This window comes from Tenrec ecaudatus, chromosome 1, assembly GCF_050624435.1.
Source record: "Tenrec ecaudatus isolate mTenEca1 chromosome 1, mTenEca1.hap1, whole genome shotgun sequence".
In the NCBI taxonomy this organism is placed as follows: domain Eukaryota; kingdom Metazoa; phylum Chordata; class Mammalia; order Afrosoricida; family Tenrecidae; genus Tenrec; species Tenrec ecaudatus.
In genome coordinates, this window is record NC_134530.1 from 18541991 (window position 1) to 18566364 (window position 24374).

The following is a 24374-nucleotide window of genomic DNA, read 5'->3' on the forward strand; positions in this document are numbered from 1 at the left end:
CATTGGACAAAGGACTCATTACTAAAATCTACAACACCTTCATGACCTGCAAACAGAGGAAAACAGTTAACCCACTAAGGAAGTGGACAATAGAACTGAAAGAACTTTCACTAGGGAGGAGACCCAAAATGGCAATAAGCTTTGAGAAAGTGTTTCTGGTCATTAGCGATAAGAGAATTGCAAATGTAAACAACCATGAGATACCACCTAACCCCCCTGAGGCTAGCCTAAATCAGCAAATCAGAGAGCAACAAGCGTTGGAGGGTCTGTGATGAAGTGGGTACCCTCTTCCAATGCTGGTGGTCGTGTAGATTTTTACAGCCACTGTGGGAAGAAATCTGGAGATATTTAAAAAAAAATGGAAATTGAACTACCTTAAGACCCAGTAATCCCTCTACTGGGCATATTCCCAGTGGAGGTAACAAGTAAAACACGACCAGTTATCTGTGCTCCAATGTTTATTGCGGCACAATTCACAATCATAAAGACTTGGAAACAGCCTAAATTTTTATCGATAGATGAATGGATTAGTAAACTCTGGAACATACACACAATGGAGTACTATGCAGCACTGAAAAGCACGGACGATCACATGACACATGTCGTTTTGTGGGAAGAGCTGAAAGGAATCATGTTAAGTGAAGTAAGCCAAACTCAAAAGGAGAGATATAACATGAGTCCCTGAGGTAAGTACAATAAGCATGGCAGGAATAGAAGAATAGATACCTATCTCGCAATAAACAGGTGGAAGAATAGATAGTTGAGGGGAGGGCAGACCACACCCAGGGAGGTACATGAGTGTCCAACATAAAGAAGAAGAAGGTAGGCAGGTGGAGGGAGAATCGGGATGAGAAGAAACTGAGTTGATGGCACGGGGAGAACAGAGCATTATCCCACCCAGGGTTAGAGTATTGGTTGTGTCACCACAGAACTGGAATGTGCATACAGACCCCACTATGACACACAAAACAGGTGCACAACCTAATGCGTGGAGAAATCGACAAAAAGACTGGACCATAGGCCGGGCCGTAAACCAGAATCAGCCCGACCCCAACCATCGAAGGGAGTGCCATAGAAAATGAAAATTCATCATCTGGCGTGGGACAGCAACCGACCTACCATACCCAGAAGGAAGCTCTAGCAAACAAAGGAGGAAGAAGGGAGTGGAGCACACCTGGGCCCACCAAGCTTAGAAGGCGATAGCCCAGTGTACAGATAGGACCATATGGCCGGCCCCACCGTGAGATGTGACATCCTGCACTGACCCATGGCCTTACACGGGACAGCACCAGAGACACAATGTGGAATGTGTGACTGAGCTGACCCTACCACACAGGCAAAACACTGGAGGTGTGCTATTGAGCGGCACAGGAAGCAGAGCTAGGAGGTCATGAGGGAATATAAAGGATGGACTTTGGGGCCAGAATGTGGCACCCTAGCAGACTAGTCAGGAAAACACTCCTAAAGGTCAACAAACAGACCTTGAACTATTAATAGGCGTTTCTTTCTTTCTTTGATTTGTTTTATTTTTTTCTCTTTTAAATTTTGTGTAAGTGTCTTTTTTGTTTGTTAGCTTGTCGGTGTTGCAGGCGTGATTGGCATGTTCTGATGGCCACTTTGGTGCTGTCGAAGCCATCCACAATTTTATGCACATATTATTATCTATGCAGGTCCATCTAGGGAAGATAGGCTGGATAAACAATGTGAGAAGAAAATAACGGGACTAATGGTTCCAGAGGGACATGAGAGCGTGGGAGGTGGGGGAAGGAGGAGATGTTGGCCAATGCAGGGACAAGAGAACAATAAGTGGTTGCAAACCAGTGGGAGGGAGGGGAAAGGAGGACTGGTAGGGAGTGACCTAAGGCAATGTAACTGAGAGGAATTACTGACAACAGAAAGAAGGCTGAACATGGTAGTGGGACAGGAGGAAAGCACAAGGAGATAGAGGATAGGAGAAGGAGGATTTGGGCATACATAGAGGCCTAAATACAAACATGTACATATATAAATATAAGTATGCTTACACAGGAAATAGACCTATGTACATATATTTATAGATTTATTTGTAGGGTAGCAGTGGACAGTGGGCTTCCTTGCATGCATTTCCTTAATACAAGAACACTTTGCTCAGCTAGACGGTCATTCCATGATACCACCTTCCCCACCTGATCGCTGATGACAAGCATGTGCATAAGCAAACATGGTGAAGAAAGCTGATGGTGTCCAGCTATCAAAAGATATAGTGTCTGGCATCTTAAAGGCTTGAAGGAAAACAAGCAGCCATCTAGCTCAGAAGCAACAAAGCCCACAGAGAAGCACACAAGACTGTGTGATCAGGAGGTGTTGAAGGGATCAGGTAGCAGACATCAAAGAACAAAAACCATCATTGTGTGATAACTTTCCCCTTATAAACGCTGAAGACAAATGTGTGCATAAGTAAGTGTGGTGAAGAAGGCTGATGGTGCCTATTTATCGAGAGATATAGTGTCTGGGGTCTTAAAGGCTTGAAAGTAAACATCTAGCCCAGAAGCAAAAAAGCACACATCAACATGTGTGATCATGCAGGGTCAATGGAACCAGGTATCAAGCACCAAAGGTGGTGGGGAAATCATATCATCGTGAATAAGGGGAGCACGTGATGGGTGTCTTCCTTGGCATCATGATCATCAGACCCTTGATTTTTCTCTACTCCTAACTGTAAACTCAATCCAGCTTCCCATTTCACTCATTCATACCGTCCTCCTTGTGATTGCCACAACATGTGAGCAATATTCTTGTACCAAGGACTTTGCACTACTTCTATCTTTGTCTAAAATATTTTCACATTTTTCATTTGCATAGCATTAAAAGTGCCTTCTGACTTTCTATTGAAAGCCTCTTTACTAACGATGACTGTAGAACGTAACGGAGCCTTGGTGCAGTAGTGCTCATGCGTTGGCCTGACATCTGCAGGATCAACAGCTGGAAAACCGCCAGCAGCTCTGTGGGAGTAAGACAGGGTTTCCTATTCCCTTAAACAGTTTCAGTTTCAGAAAACAGCAGGAGGGTCGCTATGAGTCAGCATTGATTCATGGCAGTGGGTTTTGTTCTATAACGAAGCATTTCCATTCCTTGGTATAGCTTTTTGTTGTTGTTGTGACTCCTAGGTACATGAATATGATTATAGGAAATCCACTCAATCCTGCACCAAGGACACCATTGTTATGTTCGAGGGCGTGTTTTTGCAGCCACTGTATCCATCCATGTCATCGAGGGTGTTCAACTTTGGTTGCCATTGCTCTACTTTACTTTATGTCATAGAGGCAATAATTATAAATCATTTACTTATTGTTAATGGTCTGCTGACCCCCTGGATGCACAATGTTTACCCTTTGGACTGCTAAGTGCAAGGTAAGCAGGTGAAATCCACCATCCTATCTTCAGGAGAAAGGCTGGGTCTAGTACTCCTGTAGAGTTATAGTCTGGGAAACCCACAGGGGCAGTTCTAGCTTGTCTCACAGGGTCACTGTGAGTTGGCATTAAGTTGATGTAAGAATAAGAGTAAGGAATTCACTCTCCACTTCCAATATATATATATATATATATATATATATATATATATATATATATATATATATATATATATATATATATATCCTAGAAGAACATTTGAGGGCAGAAATATATAATTTTTTATGAATTAGATGAAGTTTTACACAACAGATCATAGTTATGCATCCAGTAATTCATAAACATTCTGATTCAACTCATCTCTTACAATCCCACTTCTTCCTCATATTTCCCGTGTCCATTTCTTCTTGCTTATTTTTCTGAACTTTGTTCTTGAGGAATTGCTGCTCTGTTGACCTTAAATATTTAATTATTATAGCTGAATGTGCATTCTGTTCTAGACTGGAAGGGTAAGGGCTCTGTAGTCCTTGGGTTTCCACCAGTCTCTCTTCGCCAGTATACTGGTGTATTGTATGATTTTGAGTTTTGTTCTGCAAACTCCCCCCACCTGCAACCCATTCTATGTAAGAACTAACCTGAACTTGTTCAGGGCAGATGATATTTGTAGAGCAGCACCATCTAGTTCTTCAGATCCACAGTTAAGGAGACTGAGGTTGGCAGACTCCATCAGTCTGTTTACCTCATTCTTTTCATGTGTCTTTCAATGTACATCTTTCTTTTTTCTTCTGGATGAGGAGATGTCAGTAGGTCCAACTCAGCTGACTTCCCATAAGGTTTTCAATACTGCAGTTACTGCTCATCAAATAAAGGCAATGGTTTAAAAATTTCATTGCAGTTTTCAGTGACTTGCAGAATATTTGGCGCTGACACCAAGGGCTCAAGTAGAAAGCAAATGTTTTGAGCATGATGAAGGCAACACATGGCCAAATGTGCTTGACACACAATGGATGTATGTATGGATTGTGATAACAGTTGTATGAGACTGGTATAAAATGCTTTTTTAAAAAGATAATGATGATGGCAACTTTTGTACAAATATACTTGACACCATAGATGGATGTGTGCATTGTGATTAGAACTGTACAAGCCCCAAAAAGAAGATTAAAAAAGAAGAGAAAACTTGGCAAACAATAATTAGTCGAACACATTTGATGAATGAAGAAATCAAAGTTTCATGGAAGTTGTAGTATTTTTTTTGCCTTGTAAAAAAATACGATATTGGAAGAAAGGAAGGCTAGTCAGATGTGTTACCAAAGATTGACCATTCAGGATTTGTGACATTCTCAACTTAACATTATATTGGAATTAATTTACATGCTAAAATAGAATATACAGCAAATCTGTTAGACCAGTGTTAAATTCTTACAACTAAGTTACACTGCTCTTTTCTTTTCCAGTAGTTTCTTCAGCTACATGGAACCAAGAAACCACATATATTTTCTAAAATTTATCCTTTTGGGGCTCTCAGAAGAGGCAGAGCTGCAGCCCCTCCTCTTCGCACTCTTCCTGTCAATGTACCTGTTCACCTTCACTGGGAACCTGCTCATCATCCTGGCCATCTCCACAGACTCCCACCTCCACACACCCATGTACTTCTTCCTCTCCAACCTCTCCTTTGCTGACTGACATCTGTTTCACCTCCACTACTGTCCCAAAGATGTTGTTGAACATCCAGATGCAGAACAGAGTTATTTCTTATGAACACTGCATCACCCAGATGTATTTTATCCTGGTTTTTACAGGATTGGATCATTTCCTCTTGACAGTGATGGCTAATGACCGGTTTGTGGCCATCTGTCACCTACTGCACTACATGGTCATCATGAACCCAAGGTTATGTGGCCTCCTGCTTCTGGCCTGCTGGTTATTGTACTGCGTGCATTATTGCATGGGTAATGATTTTGCGCTTGTCCTTTTGTAGAGGGTTGGAAATCTCCCATTTTTTCTGTGAACTTAACCAGGTAATGCAACTTGCTTGCTCTGACACATCCCTCAATACTTTAGTAATTTATTTAACAACTGGGCTTCTGGGTGTTATTCCCCTCAGTGGGATCCTTTTCTCTTACACAAAGATTGTGTCCTCCATTTTGAAAATTGCCTCAGCTGGGGCAAATATAAAGCCTCTTCCACTTGTGGGTCTCACCTCTCCGTGGTTTTCTTGTTTATGGTACCACTTTTGGGGTTTATCTCAGTTCTGCTCCTACTAAAAGTTCCAGTTCCAGTGCAATCACCTCAGTGATGTACACTGTAGCTACACCCACGCTGAACTGCATTATCTACACTCGTAGAACCAATGACATAAAGCAGACCCTAGGGCAACTTTGCAGTTTAATCTTATTCTCTACACAGCAGAACAATCTCTAGATTAGAGAGCTACTCATGAGATAGAGAGTTGAGAATTGTGAAGATCTGAGTCCTCCTTTCCTCAGTGTGTACATCTGCTTTATAGTCCCAATTTATTCTGCTTTCTCTTTATACATAATATACAAGTGCTTCCTGTATATTTCTTCCATAGGTGTTTATTTGTATCAACATCTTGTCCTCAACAGAAAATTCTTTTAGGGTGACTGCAGATTGAAACATGAATCATCCTCAATTGCTAATCATAGAATATACCTGTCTACAATTATCCCATAGGAAAAGACTTATTATTGTTCTCAAACTTGAAGCTGTTGAGACTTAAATTTTCAAATTCCTATTTGGATAGATAGTCTATTTCTATTGATAAATTCTGGCATTAGATATTTGACCTTTTGATTATTTTCTTTAAAGTGAAGTCTTGTTAAGTATTTTGATTTGGACCTTTATAAGCATGTTCTTGAGAGTTGGTTTGTGTCTATTGAATGCTCAGTATTCTCAGTGAGTTGGCAGGTATCACTTGGTCCTCATTTATGATGTTCTGTAACACAGTGTCATCAATGCCAGCATGAGGGTTGCAATTAACAGTCAATTAGGTGTGCAAGGATGAGTGTGGATGGCAACTTCTTTGCTCAAGTCACAGACCTGACCCAGTTGCAAGGACATTTCTTTGACTGTGTAGCCCAATTCTCATACAAGTGGATGCTGTGAGAAAATGTGGATGCTTCTTGATGGGCCTTGTTGTTGCATCTGTCTTGTTGAGTTCTTATTCTTTGGATTTGAACCAAATGGCCTGCCATATTGCCTGCCAATACTGAGAGCTATAGGCAACCTCTTCTCTGACCTGTGAGCCTTGTATTTGCTCTCATGTCCAGTGAGAAACCTGATCTAATGTCATTGTTTTCATCCATATTTGAAGTCAGGTTGTTACTGCTGAACCCACAAAGCTACAGTGGTCAGTAGAAGTCAACTGCTTAACAACGGACACTGTGTTAGGAACCAGACTAGACCTATCCACTTCTACAGCTGTGTGAGTTATTTCCTTCATATAAATCGTTCTGTTGATTATATTCATGAGTATCACGATTTTTGCTTCTCTAGAGATGGAAACCTAACACCTTTGGTCTGAACGTGGTTGTAGAGAAACAAAATCATGTATGAATTTTCCAAATTTGTTGCAAAGTCTGATTAATTTTCCAAGTGTTATTCACTCTGCCTCTTTTAATTTGCTACTATTATTAGTAACAAGGGTGCTGTTAACTCAAGTGAATTGACAATGTTATTTTGTAAAGTATTACCACCAACAGATTAACTTTTGTTGAGGAATGAAGTGCTGGATGTTCATGTCTTTGATCATTTTCAACAATTGTGTGATGATGAGAAGTATAGGGAAGCTGATTGATTGCTACGGCTTTTAATAGAGAAAGTGCTAATTGAATGAGTTGAGCTCAGGGCTTAGGAAGCATCTCTTAAATGCCACATAAAAGACCTTGTCACAATAAAATTAAAAATATGCTTACTTCAAGAAATAGTACAGCATAAAACAAAAACTTAGCAGTGAGGAAAAGTTATTTTTCTGAAAGAAAGACTTTTTATTCATTAGAATTCAAACTGTCCAATCAAAAGTTATTGGAAGCATATATATTATTGTACATAGCATATATGATGAACAATAATGGTTTTAAATCTACAATGTTTATCTATTAGAAGTCAAATAGTTAGGTGTAATGTATAATTTTCTCTATTTAGAAAATAATTCAATATAATATCACACACCTCTATATTAAAGAAAAATTAGTCATTTTAAAAGCTTTAGTAAGATTACAAACACATCCCCAAACTATTTGAATGAACAAAAAATTTACTTCCGAATACCTAGTTTTCCTTCTAAAGATTGTTGTTGATGTACCCCTCCATATGTGCATACCTGTATTTAATCCAAGCTGCTCTGAGAAAGGAGCATTTCCTGAATTAGATATGAAACATTGTTTTTCCTTCTCATTTGCTTTAATTAAAAAAACAAAAACAAATATCCAAGTAGAACAATGGTAGAAAAGAGAGTTGTCCATTGGGTTTGAAATTTAAAACAAGAGCTGTTTCAGAAAAATCCAAGTGGAAGTATAATCCCTACACATTCTATAAAAGACTCATGCACACATTTTCAAATCCAATCATCAACCAATATGTAATGGTAGAATATTATACTTCTGAAAATCAGGAATAAGAATTCAAATGCCCATGAGAAGGCATGGTTTCCCAGTGATGAGGCTTCATGTCCTATAATGAATTTTGCAGATTGTATTCATAACAAATCTCTGAGAACTTTAGGTTGTTTCAAGTTAAAGGAAGTAGTCATCATCTGTGTCCTAGTCTAGTTTCTCCTCACATTTCATTACTGAGATGACGCTTAATTATAGGCTATATCAGATAGTGTATTAAAGCTTATATCACACACCTAGTAAATGTCTAGAAATATTTTTACAAACATTTTGTGATATTAAGAATCCCTGGTGGTGCAGTGTGTTAAGTGCTACGAAATTAGTCCCAAGTTAAGCAATTCAAACCTTCTAGGAGAAAGATGAGGCAGTCTGCAAATGTAAAGATTTACCACCACAGTTACCCTCAGAATTCAGCACTTTAATCAGCCACATAGAAACAAGAAGGAAAACCCCCCCACAACGGACAGAATTTATCCTCATGGGCCTTGCAGACTGTGCTAGTCGATGTTAACAAAAGAAATTCATAAGAAACCAATCTGTGCGTAAGAAAGAACTTTATATACAAGAGCAATTGTACATTAAGAAAACATTCCAGCCCAGTCCAGATCAAGTCCATAAGTCCTATATGTTGACCCCAGTTCATAAATTCCTCTTAAGCCTCACACAACCATGCAATGATCCTCAATTCAGGAAAATAACAGGTCCATGGATATTAAATCTTGTGGATCCAGTGGCAGTGGAAGTATCTCAGTGCTGTTGTGGGTCATTCCTCCAGTTCCAGGGCTCTGACTCCACAGAAAAGCTCCATGTGGCTATCATAAGGAATGTGAAGTGAGAGAGTGTCCCATCTTCAATGAGTTATTTATCTTCCTCATGACTCTAAATGACGTCATACAGCTGTGACTTGATTGATATGCTAAACTCCACCCCTAACTCTTAATAGTCTCAAGTTGACACCAGATTATGTAACTACCACAGACCACCCCTTGTCACCAGGACACTTTCACACAAATCTTTGGCCATATGTAATTTTCAAACAATAATACAATTATCTCTGTATCTAATAGGATAAAACTAAAAGGCATGCAATTAAAACATGTGTCACCCTCACTTAAACATAACATTCTACAAGTGAACTAAACAAAAATATTCTATTCTTATGTGACCACCTACATCATAATCCTATGAACATACTCCCTCAACTATGAAAGTTGTAAGCCATTCACTTCATGCCTTTATCTCTCCATTTTGGGAATCTAATATCATTATGTGGGGTCCTGGTTTGCAATTGCCAGCACCAGCACCATGACAGGCTATATAAAACCAAAGTCTAGGACAGGCTTACGCTCTAATTTCAGATTCCTGGACACTGAGGTAATTCTGTCAGAGAAGGCTTCACCTGTTCCAGATGACCAGTAGGGAGCAGCGACCACCACATCAAATTGACCAGTCAAGAGAATATGCATGGAACTACTCACAAACCACCACTGGACAACGCTGATGCCAGAAGTTTTCTCCAATAAGTTTAAAGAACAGCAACACTGGACTGACCCCCGTCCCTGGCCCCATAAAAGCCCAGGGAACAAAGAACTCAGGACTGATCCCCTTTTGAACGCTGGGTCCCCGCTGCGCTGGGCAGTGGAGGGAGGAAAGCCCTCGCTCGAGCTAGCAAATAAACTCCTTTTGCTGCTTTTGCATCTCAACTGGTCATAATTATTCTGTGCACTCAAGGTGAGCTCATGTCCCCTCCCCCAATCCAACAATTACTGCCGTGTTATATCAACCCAGTGCTCTGAGGAGACAATCCTAATCTTTAATGTTTAATTAATGTTTAATGTTTAATGCCTTCAAGTTGTAACCTTGTGACCTCAGCACCCAAAATCAAAGTCAAATCTGAACAGGCCATCCATAAAGTCAGCCTCAATGTGCATCAGTTCACAGGCTCAAATATCTTTCCTTCATCTTGTTGGGTCTGGGTAACCCAATGTGGGCTGCATCACTTTGCCTCAACAAGGTGTCCAATTAGCTGCCTTGCCTTTAGATCATGGGACCCATGATATATTTTCAACAATTTTAGCCCAGTCCCTATCAAGATCATAAGTGTGATATTACCCCACATGTCGATCCTAGTCCATACACTTGTCTTTAGACTAATGCAGTCATGCAATGATGTTCAATGTAGGAAGATCAAAAGCCCCTGGATGGAAAGTCTTGTGCATCCTGTGACAGTGGAAGCATCTCAGTGCTCGTGTGGGCCTCCAGATGGTTCCTCCAGCTCCATCAGAGTAGTTCCATGCGGCTTGTCATCAGGAGTACAAAGCAGTGAGAGTGTCCCACCACCAATGAGCTATTATTTTTGTCATGCCTCCAAAGGTGGTCATGAAGCTGCAGGCTGATTGGCAGGCTAAACTCCACCCCTTCATTCTTAATAATTTCATGTTGACACTTCATTATGTACGTGCCACGTGCAAAGGAACACTTTGGCTGTTCGTTTCCATGTCTGGTCACGTTCAAAGGGAATCTTTTCATTATCCGGTTCTTTATTACTGACTCCTACCTTCACATTTGCATGTCCTTCGTCTTCTCCAACCTCTCTTTTGCAAAACGGTGCACCTCACTACTCTCCACAGTTTCTGCTGAACATTCATAATAAAGTAATTATCTGTGCAGACTCTGTTACTCAGATATGTATTTGTTTGTGCATTTCGAGGATTTGAACTACTCTCCTCTGACTGTTCTGGCGTCTTGTTGGCTTGTGGTCACCTGTCATCCTCTGCATTATCAGGTTAATTATCTTCTGCAAAATTTTACTTGTTTCTGACATGAATGACAATATTTGATCACTTTCAGATTGTGTTGGGTTCACTTTCCTTCTGACTTGGTACCAGTATCTGCAAGTCAGTTGGTCTTGTACCTGTCTTCCAATTTGTTTTAGATGAGTGAGAGTCTGCAGGGCTGCACTGGTTTGTTGAGGCATTTTAATTAATATTCCATCAATTCTTGGAGTCTTAGTTTTCACCAATGCCTTTCTTTGGAGCAAATTCAACTTCTTCTCTCAATCCCAGCTGTTCTGGATCACGTGCTATCCCTGAAATGGCTGAACATTGACTAATTCATTTGGTAATGGGACCCTGTTTGTTTTTCTGTCTTCTTTTGCTGCTTCCTGTATTGTTCAATATTTTATTCTTAGAATCTTTCAGTACTACATTTAAGGCTTATGTTTTTCAGGTAGAAATAAAGATCATTTCATTCTTTTTCCTAGTGTGTCTTACTATGAAACCCCTCTGAATCCTATCTACTCACCATGAGTGACATTGCTAGTATTTGAAATTCCAGATGGCAAACTGTCCAGCACTATAGCAATATATATGTTATATGTAGATCCTTGTAATGGGTTCTCCCTTTCAACCCTACCTTCACTCCACCCTCTAGGTATCACCCCTCTCACCACTGGAACTGAAGGGTTCATCTGTCCTGTATCCCCTGTATTTCCAGTTCCCACTTGTACAAGTGAACATCCTCTGGTCCAGCTGAATTTGTAGAGTAGAATTGGGATCATGACTGTTGGGGAGAGGAAGCATTTAAGAACTAGAGGAAAGTGGTATATTTCATCGTTGCTACACTGTCCCTTGAGAGGCTCATCTCCTCCCTGAGACCCTTCTGTAAGGGGATGTCCAGTTGCTCACAAATGGCCTTTGGGCCCCCACTTTGCACTCCCCCTCATTCACAATGATGTGATTTTTGTTCCTTGATGTTTGATACCTGATCCCTTGAACATCTCGTGATCACACAGGATGGTGTGCTTCTTCCATGTGGGCTCTGATGCTTCTGTGCTAGATGACCACTTGTTTACTCTCAAGCCTTTAAAATGCCAGACCCTATATCTTTTGATAGTCGGGCAATATCAGCTTTCTTCACCACTCTTGCTTATGCCACCATTTGTCCTCAGAGATTGTATAGGGAAGGCAAGCACACAATGATATCATTTTTCTTCTTTGATGCCTGAAACCTTATCTCTTGGACACTTTGTTATTACACAAGCTGGTGTGCTTCTTCAGTGTGGGCTTAGTTGCTTCTCAGCTAGATGGAAACTTGTTTATTTTCACACCTTAAGACTACAGATGCTATATTGTTTGATAGCTGGGCACCATCAGCTTTCTTCATCACACTTGCTTATGCCATCAATAGTCCTCACAATCATATTGGGAAGGAGAGCACACAATGTTATAATTTTTCCTTCTTTGATGCCCGCAACCTGATCCTTTAGACACCTTGTGATCAGATAGGCTAGTGTGCTTCTTCCGTGCAGGCTTGGTTGCTTCAGCAAGATGGCCGCCTGTTTATCTTTAAGCCTCTAAGACCACAGAAGCTATATTTTTTGATAACCAGGCACCTTCCGCTTTCTTCACCACATTTGCTTATGCACCCATTTGTCTTCAGCAATCGTGTAGGGAAGGTGAGCATCAGGGAATGACAGTTTTATAGAACAAAGTGTTCTTGCATTAAGGGAGTACTTGAGTGCAGGTGCAATGTCCACCTTTTACCTTAGTACTAAACCTATAAATATGTGCACATAGATTTGTTTCCTCATTGTCTTGAATAAATATATTTATATATGTACATGCCTTTATCTAGACCTCTACAAATGCCCTTTACCCCCTGGTTCTTAGCTCTATTTTCTTTTACTTTTCTCTTTTCCCACTATCATGCTTAGCCTTCATTTGTGTTTCAGCATCTCTTCTCGGTTACATTACCCTTGCTCAAGCCTTACTATGCCCCCTACACCCTCCTTGCTGCTGATTTTGGACCACTTCTTATTCCTTAACCTGTTTCTTTTGATGCCTTTCCTCTCAGACAAATATCTCATCAAATCAGTAATGACCAAATCAAACATGCACAGGAAGGACAGTCACAGCCTTCTAATGACCTTGGAATAAAACAATTTTGGTCAAGGAACCAAAAGTCACCAGAAAGATATAGCCACATACTTGATGATGGTGCCATTGTCTCTGATATATCCATACCAGCAGAGTTCTTACATTTTTACAGATCAAGAATGGCCAGTAGAGCTACAGGTGGGTCACTGGAAGTAGCAGTGGGTGGTGCCACTCCAGTTTCCACCCCTTGGTTCCTAGACCTGTGAGTCTTGGCTATTGGAGCATTGGAACCACATATTGAACATTGCTTATAACATATACAGCCTCCTGGAGAACACTGTTCCAATCCTGCAAGGTATTGCCACCTAGCTGGCATTGTGATTGAGTTTTCAGCAGGCCAGCCACTGTTGCATAAAGTCAACTACTTCAGGATGTGGGGGAACCTGGTAAGATCAGTGTATTCCAGGAGAATGCACTCATGATATTACTTCACTTCCTGGAAAGTGAATATTTTGATTTGAGGCAATGGTCTGTGAGTAAGGCCTTCTGTAAGTCTATGAATGACAGCTCTGGCAGAAGCATTCTGTTTGGAGAAGGCAAATCAATATCAAGAACAAAACCAAACTCATTGTCATTAAATCATATCTGACTCATAATGGCCCTACTGGAGAGGTGATATTTGCTTCTGTGGGTTATATTTTACAAAAGTTTCATCTTTCAGAGCCACTTGTGGCTTCAATGGACTAACCTTGCAGTTAAAAGCCTATCTTGGAACTCCCTACATAATGAGTGAGGGCTCATAAATGGTTATTCCAGTAAGAACAAAATGGTGTCCTTTCCATAAGGGAGATGGTTCCATGTAACCAACCTAGAAGAGTGGTCTCACATTTCAGCTTAAGTGTTGGTCTCTGTCGCTGACAGATTTGGCACTCATCAGTGGCAGTGTCCAAATAACCTTCATAACTATCACCATAGCCACCTTTTTGACGAACCCTTTGTGTAATGATGAGTCAGTGAGGAGAGCAGATGACTATGTTCCCAGAATGGGTCATCTTATACATTGTTTTATGAAAATCCTCCTCTCTAGAGGGATCCTTTTAGTGAGCATTGACATGAAACATGAATATACTAACTATAACTAACCTTCCCACCCCCATTCAGGTGGTTCTGAGTGGTTCTGGGTGCTGATGGTTCTAGGTGGATACAGGAGAAAGGGAGGTAGGAATAAGGAAGGGGGGTGTCAACCAACACAAGGACAAGGGAACAACAAGTGAACTAAAATCTATGGAGAGCAGAGTGTAGGATCCCTAGTGGTGCTTCATCAACAAAAATTTAATGGCGAGGAACAACTGAAACCAGATAAAGGCTGAACATGATTGTGGGACAAGAGGAAAGTAAAAGAAAATAGAGAAAAGAACTGGGAGGCAAAGGATATTTATAGAGGTCTAAATACATGCATGTGCATATGTAAATATATTTATATATAATGATAGGGAAATAAATATATTAAGGTAGCAGATGGACACTGGGCCTGGACACAAGTACACCCTCAATGCAAGAATGCTTTGTTCTGATAATCTGACCTTCTGTGATGCTCACCTTCCCTGCATGATCGCTGAAAATAAAATGGGTGCAAAAGCAAATGTGATGACCAAGCTGATGGTGCCCACTATCAAAAATATAGTGCCCGGGGTCTTAATCTTAAAGGCTTGAAGGAAAACAAGCAGACATCTAGCTGAGAAGCAACAAAGTCCACATGGACAAATTCCACAAGTCTCTGTGACTATGAAGTGCTAATGGTAAAAGGTATCAGGCACCAAAGACCTAGAACAAAAGTTATATCAATAAGAATAATCAGGGGCATGGAGTGGAGACCCAAATCCCATCTATAGACAATTGGACACTTCCTTACAGAAGCATCACAAGAGACAAACCATTCAGTGTGCAGTATAGCACCTATGAAACATACCACTTCCTTCTAGTCCTTTAATGATTTATCCCTCCCAATATCATAACCTCAATTCTACCTTACAAATTTGATTGGACCAGAGGATGTACACTGCTACAAATTAGAGCTAGTAGCACAGGGAATTGAGGACAGAAAAAACCTCTCAGAACCAATAAGGAGAATAGAGATACCAGGAGGGTAACGGTAAGGTGGGGGGAGAAATGGGGAGTTGATGTCAATGATCTACATATGACCCCTTCCTAAGGGGATGGGAACAGAAAATTAGGTGCAAGTAGGACAGTTGGGGGATGGATTATAAATTTATAAAGTATAAATGATCCATGAGGGAAGGAGTGTCAGGGAGGAGGAAAATGAGGAACTGATATCAAGGACTCAAGTAGAAAAGAAATGCTTTGAAAATGATCATAGGAATATATGTACAAATGTGCTTGACACAATGGGTGTATGCATGTATTGAGATAAGAGCTGTAAGAACCCCCAATAAAATGATTTAGGAAGAAAAAAGATGTCTCAGCCCAGTACGACTCTATCCATTATTCCGATAGAAGTCCATAAGTCCCTGTTTAGACTCCTGCAGCCACATTCTATGATGCAGAATGCAGGAAGATAATAAGATGGGTGCAAAGTTGAATGGATTTGAGGTCTGTTGAAACATGGCAGGTCCCCAGGCACTCTGAGGGTGGCCAGCAAGCAGGAAGACCAAGGAGGGAGGGAACACACACACACACACACACACACACAGAGAGAGAGAGAGAGAGAGAGAGAGAGAGAGAGAGAGAGAGAGAGAGAGAGAGAGGAATCTATTTATTTTCCTAACGCCTCAAAGGTAAGTCATCAGACTGACCTGATTGTCAGGCTGTACTCCATCACGTCTTCTTACAGGTGCCGTGCTGGCACAAGAAACCTACCACACCAGGCGTAGGAAGGAGACGTAGGGAAGGGAAAGCAAGCTGCTGTAAGGGAGACTGATGCTCACTTGGGTGAAGGAGAAGACAATATCCTACAGGAGGAAGAAGAGCAAAAACTGGGGGAGGGAAAAGGTGACAAGACGAGCTATGCACAGGTTATATATGTGAAGTTTTTAAGTACAGAACTGATGATCTGAAAACTGATGATCTGAAATGCAAACCCTTATGTAATTCAAAATGAAAAATTAAAAAGGGATTATCTCATCATTGTTCCTATTTCTTTGTGTAATTTTTTAAAAGACAGGCCATTTTCTGGTGAGAATGTTTAGTCAATTCATGTGAATCCCGAGACAATTAATAACCAATTATCTCGGTCAAAACAACTGCCTATTTCTTATTTGCTCAACATCAGTTTGTAATCTAGAGTCACACGTTGACAGTTTTGAATCTTTTTGTTGTTTGTGTTTTATAAAGTGAAAAAATATATTTATTCAGGAAAGAAGATTTTGTCGAACTTTCATGCTTTCTCACATACTGGTCTTTGGACCAAAACACTCCCCATCTTTCAGCAATTGGCTTCAATGGATCCCCCCTGAATGTGCTCACCTCTCCTAATACCCTCATGTCGACTGAATCAATCACAAGATGCATACAGAATTCTCGGTACTTCTCCACTCGTAATATAGAAACCTGGGGCTCAGCATATGAATCTGATTTACATTAGCAACTTATCTTTGTACACAATAATATAATTATTTGTTTATATTTATGTTTTATAAAGAAAACCCAAATTCACTGACATTGAGTTGAAGCTGACTCATAGGGACCCCAAAAACAGGGTAGAACTGCCCTGTGAACTCCCGAGAGTTTAACTGTTTTCAGGATCAGCAAGCCTCTTTATTGTCCCACCGAGTGACGGGGGTAGTTTTGAACTAGTGACATTTCAGATGCCAGTAGAATGCATAATTGCTATGCCACCAGGGCTCCTATTCGTGTATTCAGTTATGTGAAATATATTATATTTTTAACATATTGCCTATATGATATATTCTGTTCTATGATTATGTGAAATATACATTGAGCAGCATATATGAAATATTCTTTAATTTTTATTTAATTTTATTGGGGGCTCTTACACCTCTTATCATATTCCATACATATATCCATTTTGTCAAACACACCTGTACATATGTTGTCATCATATTTTTCAAAATATTTTTTTATACTTGAGCCCCTGGCATCAGCTCCTCATTCCCCGCACCCCACCTGCCTTCATGTATCCTCGATAATTTATTTGTTCTTCCTTTTATTTTCTTGTCTTGCACCGACTGCTGTCTCATTTTACCCACTTTTCTGCTGTCCGTCCCCCTGGGATGGGGGACATATGTCTATCATTGTGATCGGTTTCCCATTACTCCTCCCACCCCCTTTACCCTCCTAATTTCACTGCTCCCCTTATTGGTCCTGATGGGTTTAGCTGCTCTGGGTTCCCTGTGTTGTGAGCTCTTATGTGTGCTACTATACATGTTCTGGTCTAGCCAGATTTGTAAGATAGAATTGGGGTCTTGATAGTGGGGGTGGAGGAAGCATTAAAGAACTAGAGGAACGTGGTGTGTTCAGTGGGTTCTACACTGCACCTGACTTGCTATTCCCTTCCCTGTGGCCGCTCTGACAGGGGGTGTCCAATTGACTACTGATGGGCTTTGGGTCTCCACTCTGACCTCCCCTCATTGTCATTGATATGATTTTTGTTTGTTTGTCTTGTTTTGCATCTTTGACACCTGATACCTGATCCCATCAACACCTCATGACCACACAGGCTGATATGCATTTTCCATGTGTACTTTGTTGCCTCTCAGCTAGATGACCCCTTGTTTTTCTTCAAACCTTTAAGACCCCAGACGCTATGTCTTTTGATAGCTGGACACCATCAGTTTTTTTCACCACATTTGCTTATGCACCCGTTTTGTCTTCAGTGATCATTTCAGGGAACGTGAACATCATAGAGTGCCATATTCAAAGAAAAAATTGTTCTTGCATTGAGGGAGTACTTAGTGTAGGCCCAATGTCCATCCACTACCTAATACTTTATAAATAAATATATGCACATAGATCTATTCCCCTGTGATTGTATGTAAATACACTTAGGCCTCTACAAATGTCCTTTGTCTCCTAGTTCTATCCTCTATTTCAATTTAGTTTCCTCCTGTCCTACTATCATGTTCGATTTTGATAATTCCTTTCCACTACATTGTCCTTGATCGAGCCCCCCAAACATCCTACACCCTCTTCAGCATCAAATTTTGAGACCTTATTCTTCCCTTGTCCCTGGGTTTGTTGGCATTCCCCTTCTTTACCCCCATCTCTCCCTCGCCCACGTCTTCCAGGAACCATTGGTCCCATTGTTCTCTCCTCCGGATTGTCAATCCCACCTATCTTGTACAGATAGACAGTAACACACACAGTAACAAAGCAGAGGAAAACATCAAAAAGAGAAGACGAAAAATAAATCCACAACAGCTAATACAATAAAACAAAATAGAAAAAACACATAGAAAACCAACAGCCCAAACTGAAAAGCCTGAAAGTGTTTCAGATCTGCATATTGATCTTTATGAGTGTTTCCAGTTGAGTTCTGGGGTGTCAGGCCCTGGCCCCCAACTCCACTTTTGGTATGTATTAGGGACTTAGTTGCTTTGCTCCCCTTGCTGTTCTGCTGTATATCTTTGTTATTCACTCTGGTTCAATAGGTTGGATGGGGCATGTCTCCCACAGTATGAACTAGTCTTCTAGAAGATCCTATTCCTGTCTGGGTAGAAATCTAAAGTTGTGTCATCTTTTCTCTTCATTTTGTGTGACCTGTAGATGTTTAGAGACTTTTTGGACATGATTCCAATGTACTCTCTGCCAATACCTGAGTAAACATGAAACTTTGCTTGTGGAACAAGTAACAGTCTCAGAATCCCACAGAGGCAAATATATAACACCCTCAGTGCTCACCCCATTACAATGGGGTCAGATTGCATATGTCTCCCACAGTATGAAACAGTGGTATAAAAGATCCTATTCCTGTCTAGGTAGAAATATAAAGTTGTGTCATCTTTTTTCTTTATATTTTGTGACCTGTAGATGTGGAGATACCTTTTTGAGATGATTCAATAGTCCTCTCTGCCAAACCTGACTGACAAGGATGACTTTCTTTTTATTCAAGGATTATTGTCAATTAATCACAATGAAAGATATGGTAAAAATACAGTGGTTAGACTGTGTGGAGTTGTATGTGGTCAGAATAAATCTCTGATGTCTCAGTGAATTATGTCCAGCTGTGTTCTTTAGCCCTCCAGAGAAGGAAATGCACCCATAGCACAGTCATTGTGGGTTACCCTGCATGCTAGAGACACCAACATAGAAAGGACAACCTCTTGGGAGAATGAGTTCAATGAGATAAAAGTTGAACCTGGAGCTGCAAGTTGTCTCCCCAGGGTCAAATTGGCACAAGTTTGCCTTTTGTTTTTCTCTGAGATCCAGAGAAGTAAATCTGAAGTTGCGTAAGACAAAAGAATACTTCCTTAATGAGGCTCATGGGAATTTCTCCTCTAAAGCCACCGGACTGTAAATATTTCACCTCTCCACACTCATGGAATTGACAGTTTCAGGTGGTGAGGAAACTCAGTTTTATATTCCAGAGGCCTCACGAGTACTTACATCCTCATGCCATTTCAGCAGACACAACTTCTCACTTTAGCAGCAGCACTAGGAAGACGCAGCACTGTTGGACAGAGACTCTTCCACGAAAATACCTGGATGACCTGCAGCCGCCTCACAGGTGCTGGGATGGGGTGTGAGTGAGGCACCTCACTCTCCTAGCCATGGGGATATCAACTGCACTAACCTATAGAGCCATTTTAACAATATAAAGTCCTGCTAATTAAAGCCCCAGATTCTGGAGTACGATAAACTGAATGTCTTCTTTCTCTAAGCTGTCTTCCTGGTGTTGGTTCATTCATCCAACTTCTTTATTTTTCCAAATTTTTAAAAACAGTTTCTTTAGCACTTCATCCACATGCTATACAATACATTAATTCCATGAAAGCAAGAAGAGCTGTCAAAGTTTCACCATATGCAATTCTAGAATGTTTTCTTCTTCCCTGTCGTTATTGTTATAACTGTAGCTTTCTTTCTAATTGTGGGAAAAACAGAACATTCTCTAAGTCCAAAACTTCTACTTGTGCAGTGTTCTTGATTATACTCTTTACGTTGCACAGCCAAGTTCTTTCTCTCAACAGCACTTATCCTCATGTCACCACATCTCTTTCTCCCACGGTGTTAGAAATATCTATACAAGCTCACAATGAAACCTATTTTGCTCATCCATCAACTCATGAAATATTTATTTAGCACTTAATTGTACTCTGGAAACCAATAAATGGGAAGACATTGCTCCTTCTCTCAGGAATCTTACAGTTCTCAGAATCCATTAGTATTTCTCTAAGATGAGAAACAATTATTGTCCTTATACTTAAAATGTCTCCCCAAAACATGGCTTTTTGAGAAAAAATAGTTGAAATCCTCTGTTGTACTCTTCTATTTTTTTCCTATGGGTATTTCCATCATTTACTCATTTTTGAATAGCATATTATGAGAGTAAGGAACCGTTTTATGTCTTAAAGTTTGAAATGTTTTTCTAGTTACATTATTGTTCTGCGTGATATGGGATTTAGAAGTAGGGATTATGAGGCTGTTATCTTCTCTGTTTCTCACATATCTTTTAATAATCTCCTGTCTCCTCTATTTGTCTACACCGTATTCTCTCTCAGTAGACTAGCTTTGTCTCTTTATCTATTACATGGTAGGATATCAATACAAAGGATCTCTGCGACAAGGCTAATTTGTCCTTGATATTCCCACAATCATGACTGTCCCCCCAGAATCCCTGAATTATGCAATTCAGTTATCAGAGGAGGGAAAAACGTACTGGCTCATTTGTAGAGTGTGTTTCCCTCTTGTATCAGTTCAGCCTTATCTGCATAATGCACCACTATGGTTGAAAGTGGAGGAGGAAGGAGAAGATATTACTGAATGAGACAACTATTGACCAAATCTCTTAAGCAAGCATCTTAAGCTGTCTCCTATAATCAGAACATGCAAATGCTATTCCAAACAGGAGAGAGAGTCCACTTTATGGAAAGCTGGGTCATGTATCATTTAGGTACCGTTTGTTACTATATACAAATAACATAATGTAGCTAGTTTGCATCAAGTCAGTCCAAACACATGGCAGACATGTGCATGCAGAGCAGAACTGCTCTCTAAGGTTTCAGGGCAGGGACTTTTAGGATGCTCTCAGTAGGCTTTTCTCTGAGGCTCCTCTGATGTGTGTGCAACTGGCAACCTTTCTGGTACCAATCAAGTGCTTCACCATTTGTCCCACCAGGACTCAGAATAATGTAATACCAAGTAATCTTAATACAGTAGCATCCACTGTATCATGATGTGATGTGTTTCAATATTCCATCTAAGAATACTCATAGAACTCTGAGACCCCATGTCATGGTGTCTTCCGTGGCATCATGATCATCAGATCCCTTGTTTTTTCTCTACCCCTAACTGTACACTCAATTCAGCATCTTTTTTTTCACTCATTCATACCGTCCTCCTTGTATTGCCACAACATGTGAGCAATATTCTTGTACCGAGGACTTTGCACTACTTATTTCTTTGTCTAAAGTGTTTTCACATTTTTGTTTGACTAGCATCCTAAATACCTTCCGATTTTCTATTCAAAGTCTCCTTATTAAAGAGGACTGTACAACGAAGCGGAGCCCTGGTGAAGTAGTGCTCATGCGTTGGCCTGAGATCTGCATGGTTGGCAGTTGGAAACCGCCAGCAGCTCTGTGGGAGCAAGACAGGGCTTCCCATTCCCTTAAACAATTTCAGTTTCAGGAACCAGTAGGAGGTCGTTATGAGTCAGCATTGATTCAAGGCAGTGGATTTTGTTCTACAAGGAAGCATTTCCATTCCACGGTATAGCCTTTTGTTGTTGTTGTGACTCCTAGCTACATGAATACGACACTAGGAAAGTCCACCCAATCCTGCACCATGGTCCCAAGTTTTATGTTCGAGGACATAGTTTTGCAACCACTGTGTCAATCCATCTCATCGAGGATCATCAACTTTTGTTGCCTCTGCTCTACTTTATTTCATCAAAGCAATAATTATAAATCATCTATTTATAATTCATAGTCTACTGCCCCCCCCTGGTGGCACATTGATTACCCCTTTGGCTGATGACAGCAAAGTCAAAACTACCAGCCTCTATTCAGAAAAAAGACTCTGTTTCTATTCATGTAAAGAGGTACAGTCTTGAAAAACCACACGGACAATTGTACATTAACCCATAGGATCGAAGTGAGTTGGCATTAACTTGATGTGAGAGTGAGAATGAGGTATTCACCTTCCACCTTAAGTACATATATGTCCTAGAATAACATATGATGGCATATATATATATATAATAAATTAGATAAAGGTTTATATAACAGACATAGCTAGGCATTCAGCACATTCAAAATCATTCTGATTCAACTCATCTCTTACAATCCCACTTCTTCTCTATATTTCTTGTGTACATTTCTACTTTTCTGCATCTCTGAACTTTGTTCTTGAGGAAATGCTGCCCTGTTGATCTTAAATATTAATTATTATAGCTGGATGTGGGTTCAGTTCTAGACTGGGAGGATATGGGAGATTGATTTTGGGGTTCCAACAGTCTCTCTTGGCCAGTAAGCCTGATGTCTTGTGTGATTTTGAGTTTGATTCCACAATCTCCTCTCCTCAATCACCCATTCTCTCTAGGACCTTCTAATGTGAACTTTTTCGGAGCAGGTGGTATTTATAGACCAGGACCATCTAGTTCTTCCCATCCAGACTGTGAAGACGGATGTTGGCAGGTTCCATCAGTCTCTGAACTTCATTCTTTTCATGTGTCTTTCAATTTTCATATTTCTTCTTCTTTCTGAATGAGGAGATGTCACTAGGTACAACTTAGGTTCTCATTAGCTTTGAAATATTACTGCTCCTACTCATGAAATAAGGGGAATGGTTTAAATTTTTTATTGGTACTTGCAGTGACTACAAGGATATTTGGTGTATAAAATTAGTCAAACACATTTGTTGAATGAACAAAACAAAGCTTCATGGAAATTTTAGAATTTATATTGCTTTTTTGTTAAAAGAAAGATGTGATTCAAAGAAAGTGAGGCTAGTCAGGTGTGCTGTCAAAAGATTGAGCATTCGGGACTTAGACTTATGACATTCTCAACTGAAGGGAATACATCTAGAGATATTATAATGGATTTAAGTTACATGCTAAAATAGAATATACAACATATCTGTTAAACCAGTGTTAAATTCTTATAACTAAGTTTGCATTGCTCTTTTATTTTCCAGTAGTTTCTTCAGCTACATGGAACCAAAAAACCACACACATTTCCAACATTTCATCCTTTTGGGGCTCTCAGAAGAGGCAGAACTGCAGCCTCTCCTTTTGGGAGTGTTCCTGTCTATGTACCTGGTCACTTTCACTGGGAACCTGCTCATCATCTTGGCCATCATCAAGGACAGCCACCTGCACACACCCATGTACTTCTTCCTCTCCAACCTCTCCTTTACTGACATCTGTTTAACTTCCACTATTGTCCCCAAGATGCTGGTGAATATCCAGATGCAGAACAGAGCTATTACTTATGAACATTGCATCACCCAGATGTATTTTTTCATGGTTTTTGGAGTATTAGATCATTTCCTCTTGACAGTGATGGCCTATGACCGCTTTGTGGCCATCTGTCACCCACTGCACTACACAGTCATCATGAACCCAAGATTCTGTGGCCTCCTGCTTCTGGCCTCCTGGTTATTGACTCTTCTGGATGCTCTATTACATGGGTTAATGGTTTTGCGTTTGTCCTTTTGTACAGAGTTAGAAATCTCCCATTTCTTCTGTGAACTTACCCTGGTAGTCCAACTTGCTTGCTCTGACACATTCCTCAATACCTTAGTGATTTATTTTGCAGCTGGGCTTCTGGGTGTTGTTCCACTCACTGGGATCCTTTTCTCTTACACAAAGATTGTGTCCTCCATTTTGAAAATTTCATCAGCTGGGGGCAAATACAAAGCCTTTTCCACTTGTGGTTCCCACCTCTCTGTGGTTTCCTTGTTTTATGGCACTACTTTTGGGGTTTATCTCAGTTCTGCTGCTACTCAAAATTCCAGGTCCATTGCGATAGCCTCGGTGATGTACACTGTAGCCACACCCATGCTGAACCCCTTTATCTACAGTCTTAGAAACAAGGACATAAAGCAGGCCCTAGGGAAACTTTGCAGTTGAAAATTATTCTCTATAAAGCAGAAACAATCTCTAGATTAGAGAGCTCCTGATGAGACAGAGAGGTGAAAATCGTGAAGATCTAAATCCTACTTTCCTCAGTGCGCTCATCTGCTTTACAATCCCAATTACATCTGCTTTCTCTTTCTACATGATGCACAAGTGTTTCTTGTATATGTCTTTCAAAGGTGTTTGTCTCAAAATCCTTAT

At 40.4% G+C, this 24374-nt stretch overlaps 1 protein-coding gene and 1 pseudogene across 1 annotated transcript; both read left to right on the top strand.

Moving 5' to 3' along the window:
• Positions 1-4962: 4962 nt before the first annotated feature.
• LOC142448041 (olfactory receptor 7A5-like) lies at positions 4963-5814 on the top strand (annotated as a pseudogene).
• Positions 5815-23216: 17402 nt separating this feature from the next.
• Positions 23217-24167, top strand: LOC142431954 (olfactory receptor 7C1-like). The gene has a single exon (XM_075536979.1). The coding sequence runs from the start codon at positions 23247-23249 to the stop codon at positions 24165-24167; it is 921 nt and encodes a 306-aa protein (XP_075393094.1). The 5' UTR covers positions 23217-23246.
• Positions 24168-24374: the final 207 nt, after the last annotated feature.

Bases quoted from the DNA above. Each gene is read 5' to 3' on its own strand.
- LOC142431954 (XM_075536979.1), top strand. From the start codon at position 23,247: ATGGAACCAAAAAACCACACACATTTCCAACATTTCATCCTTTTGGGG.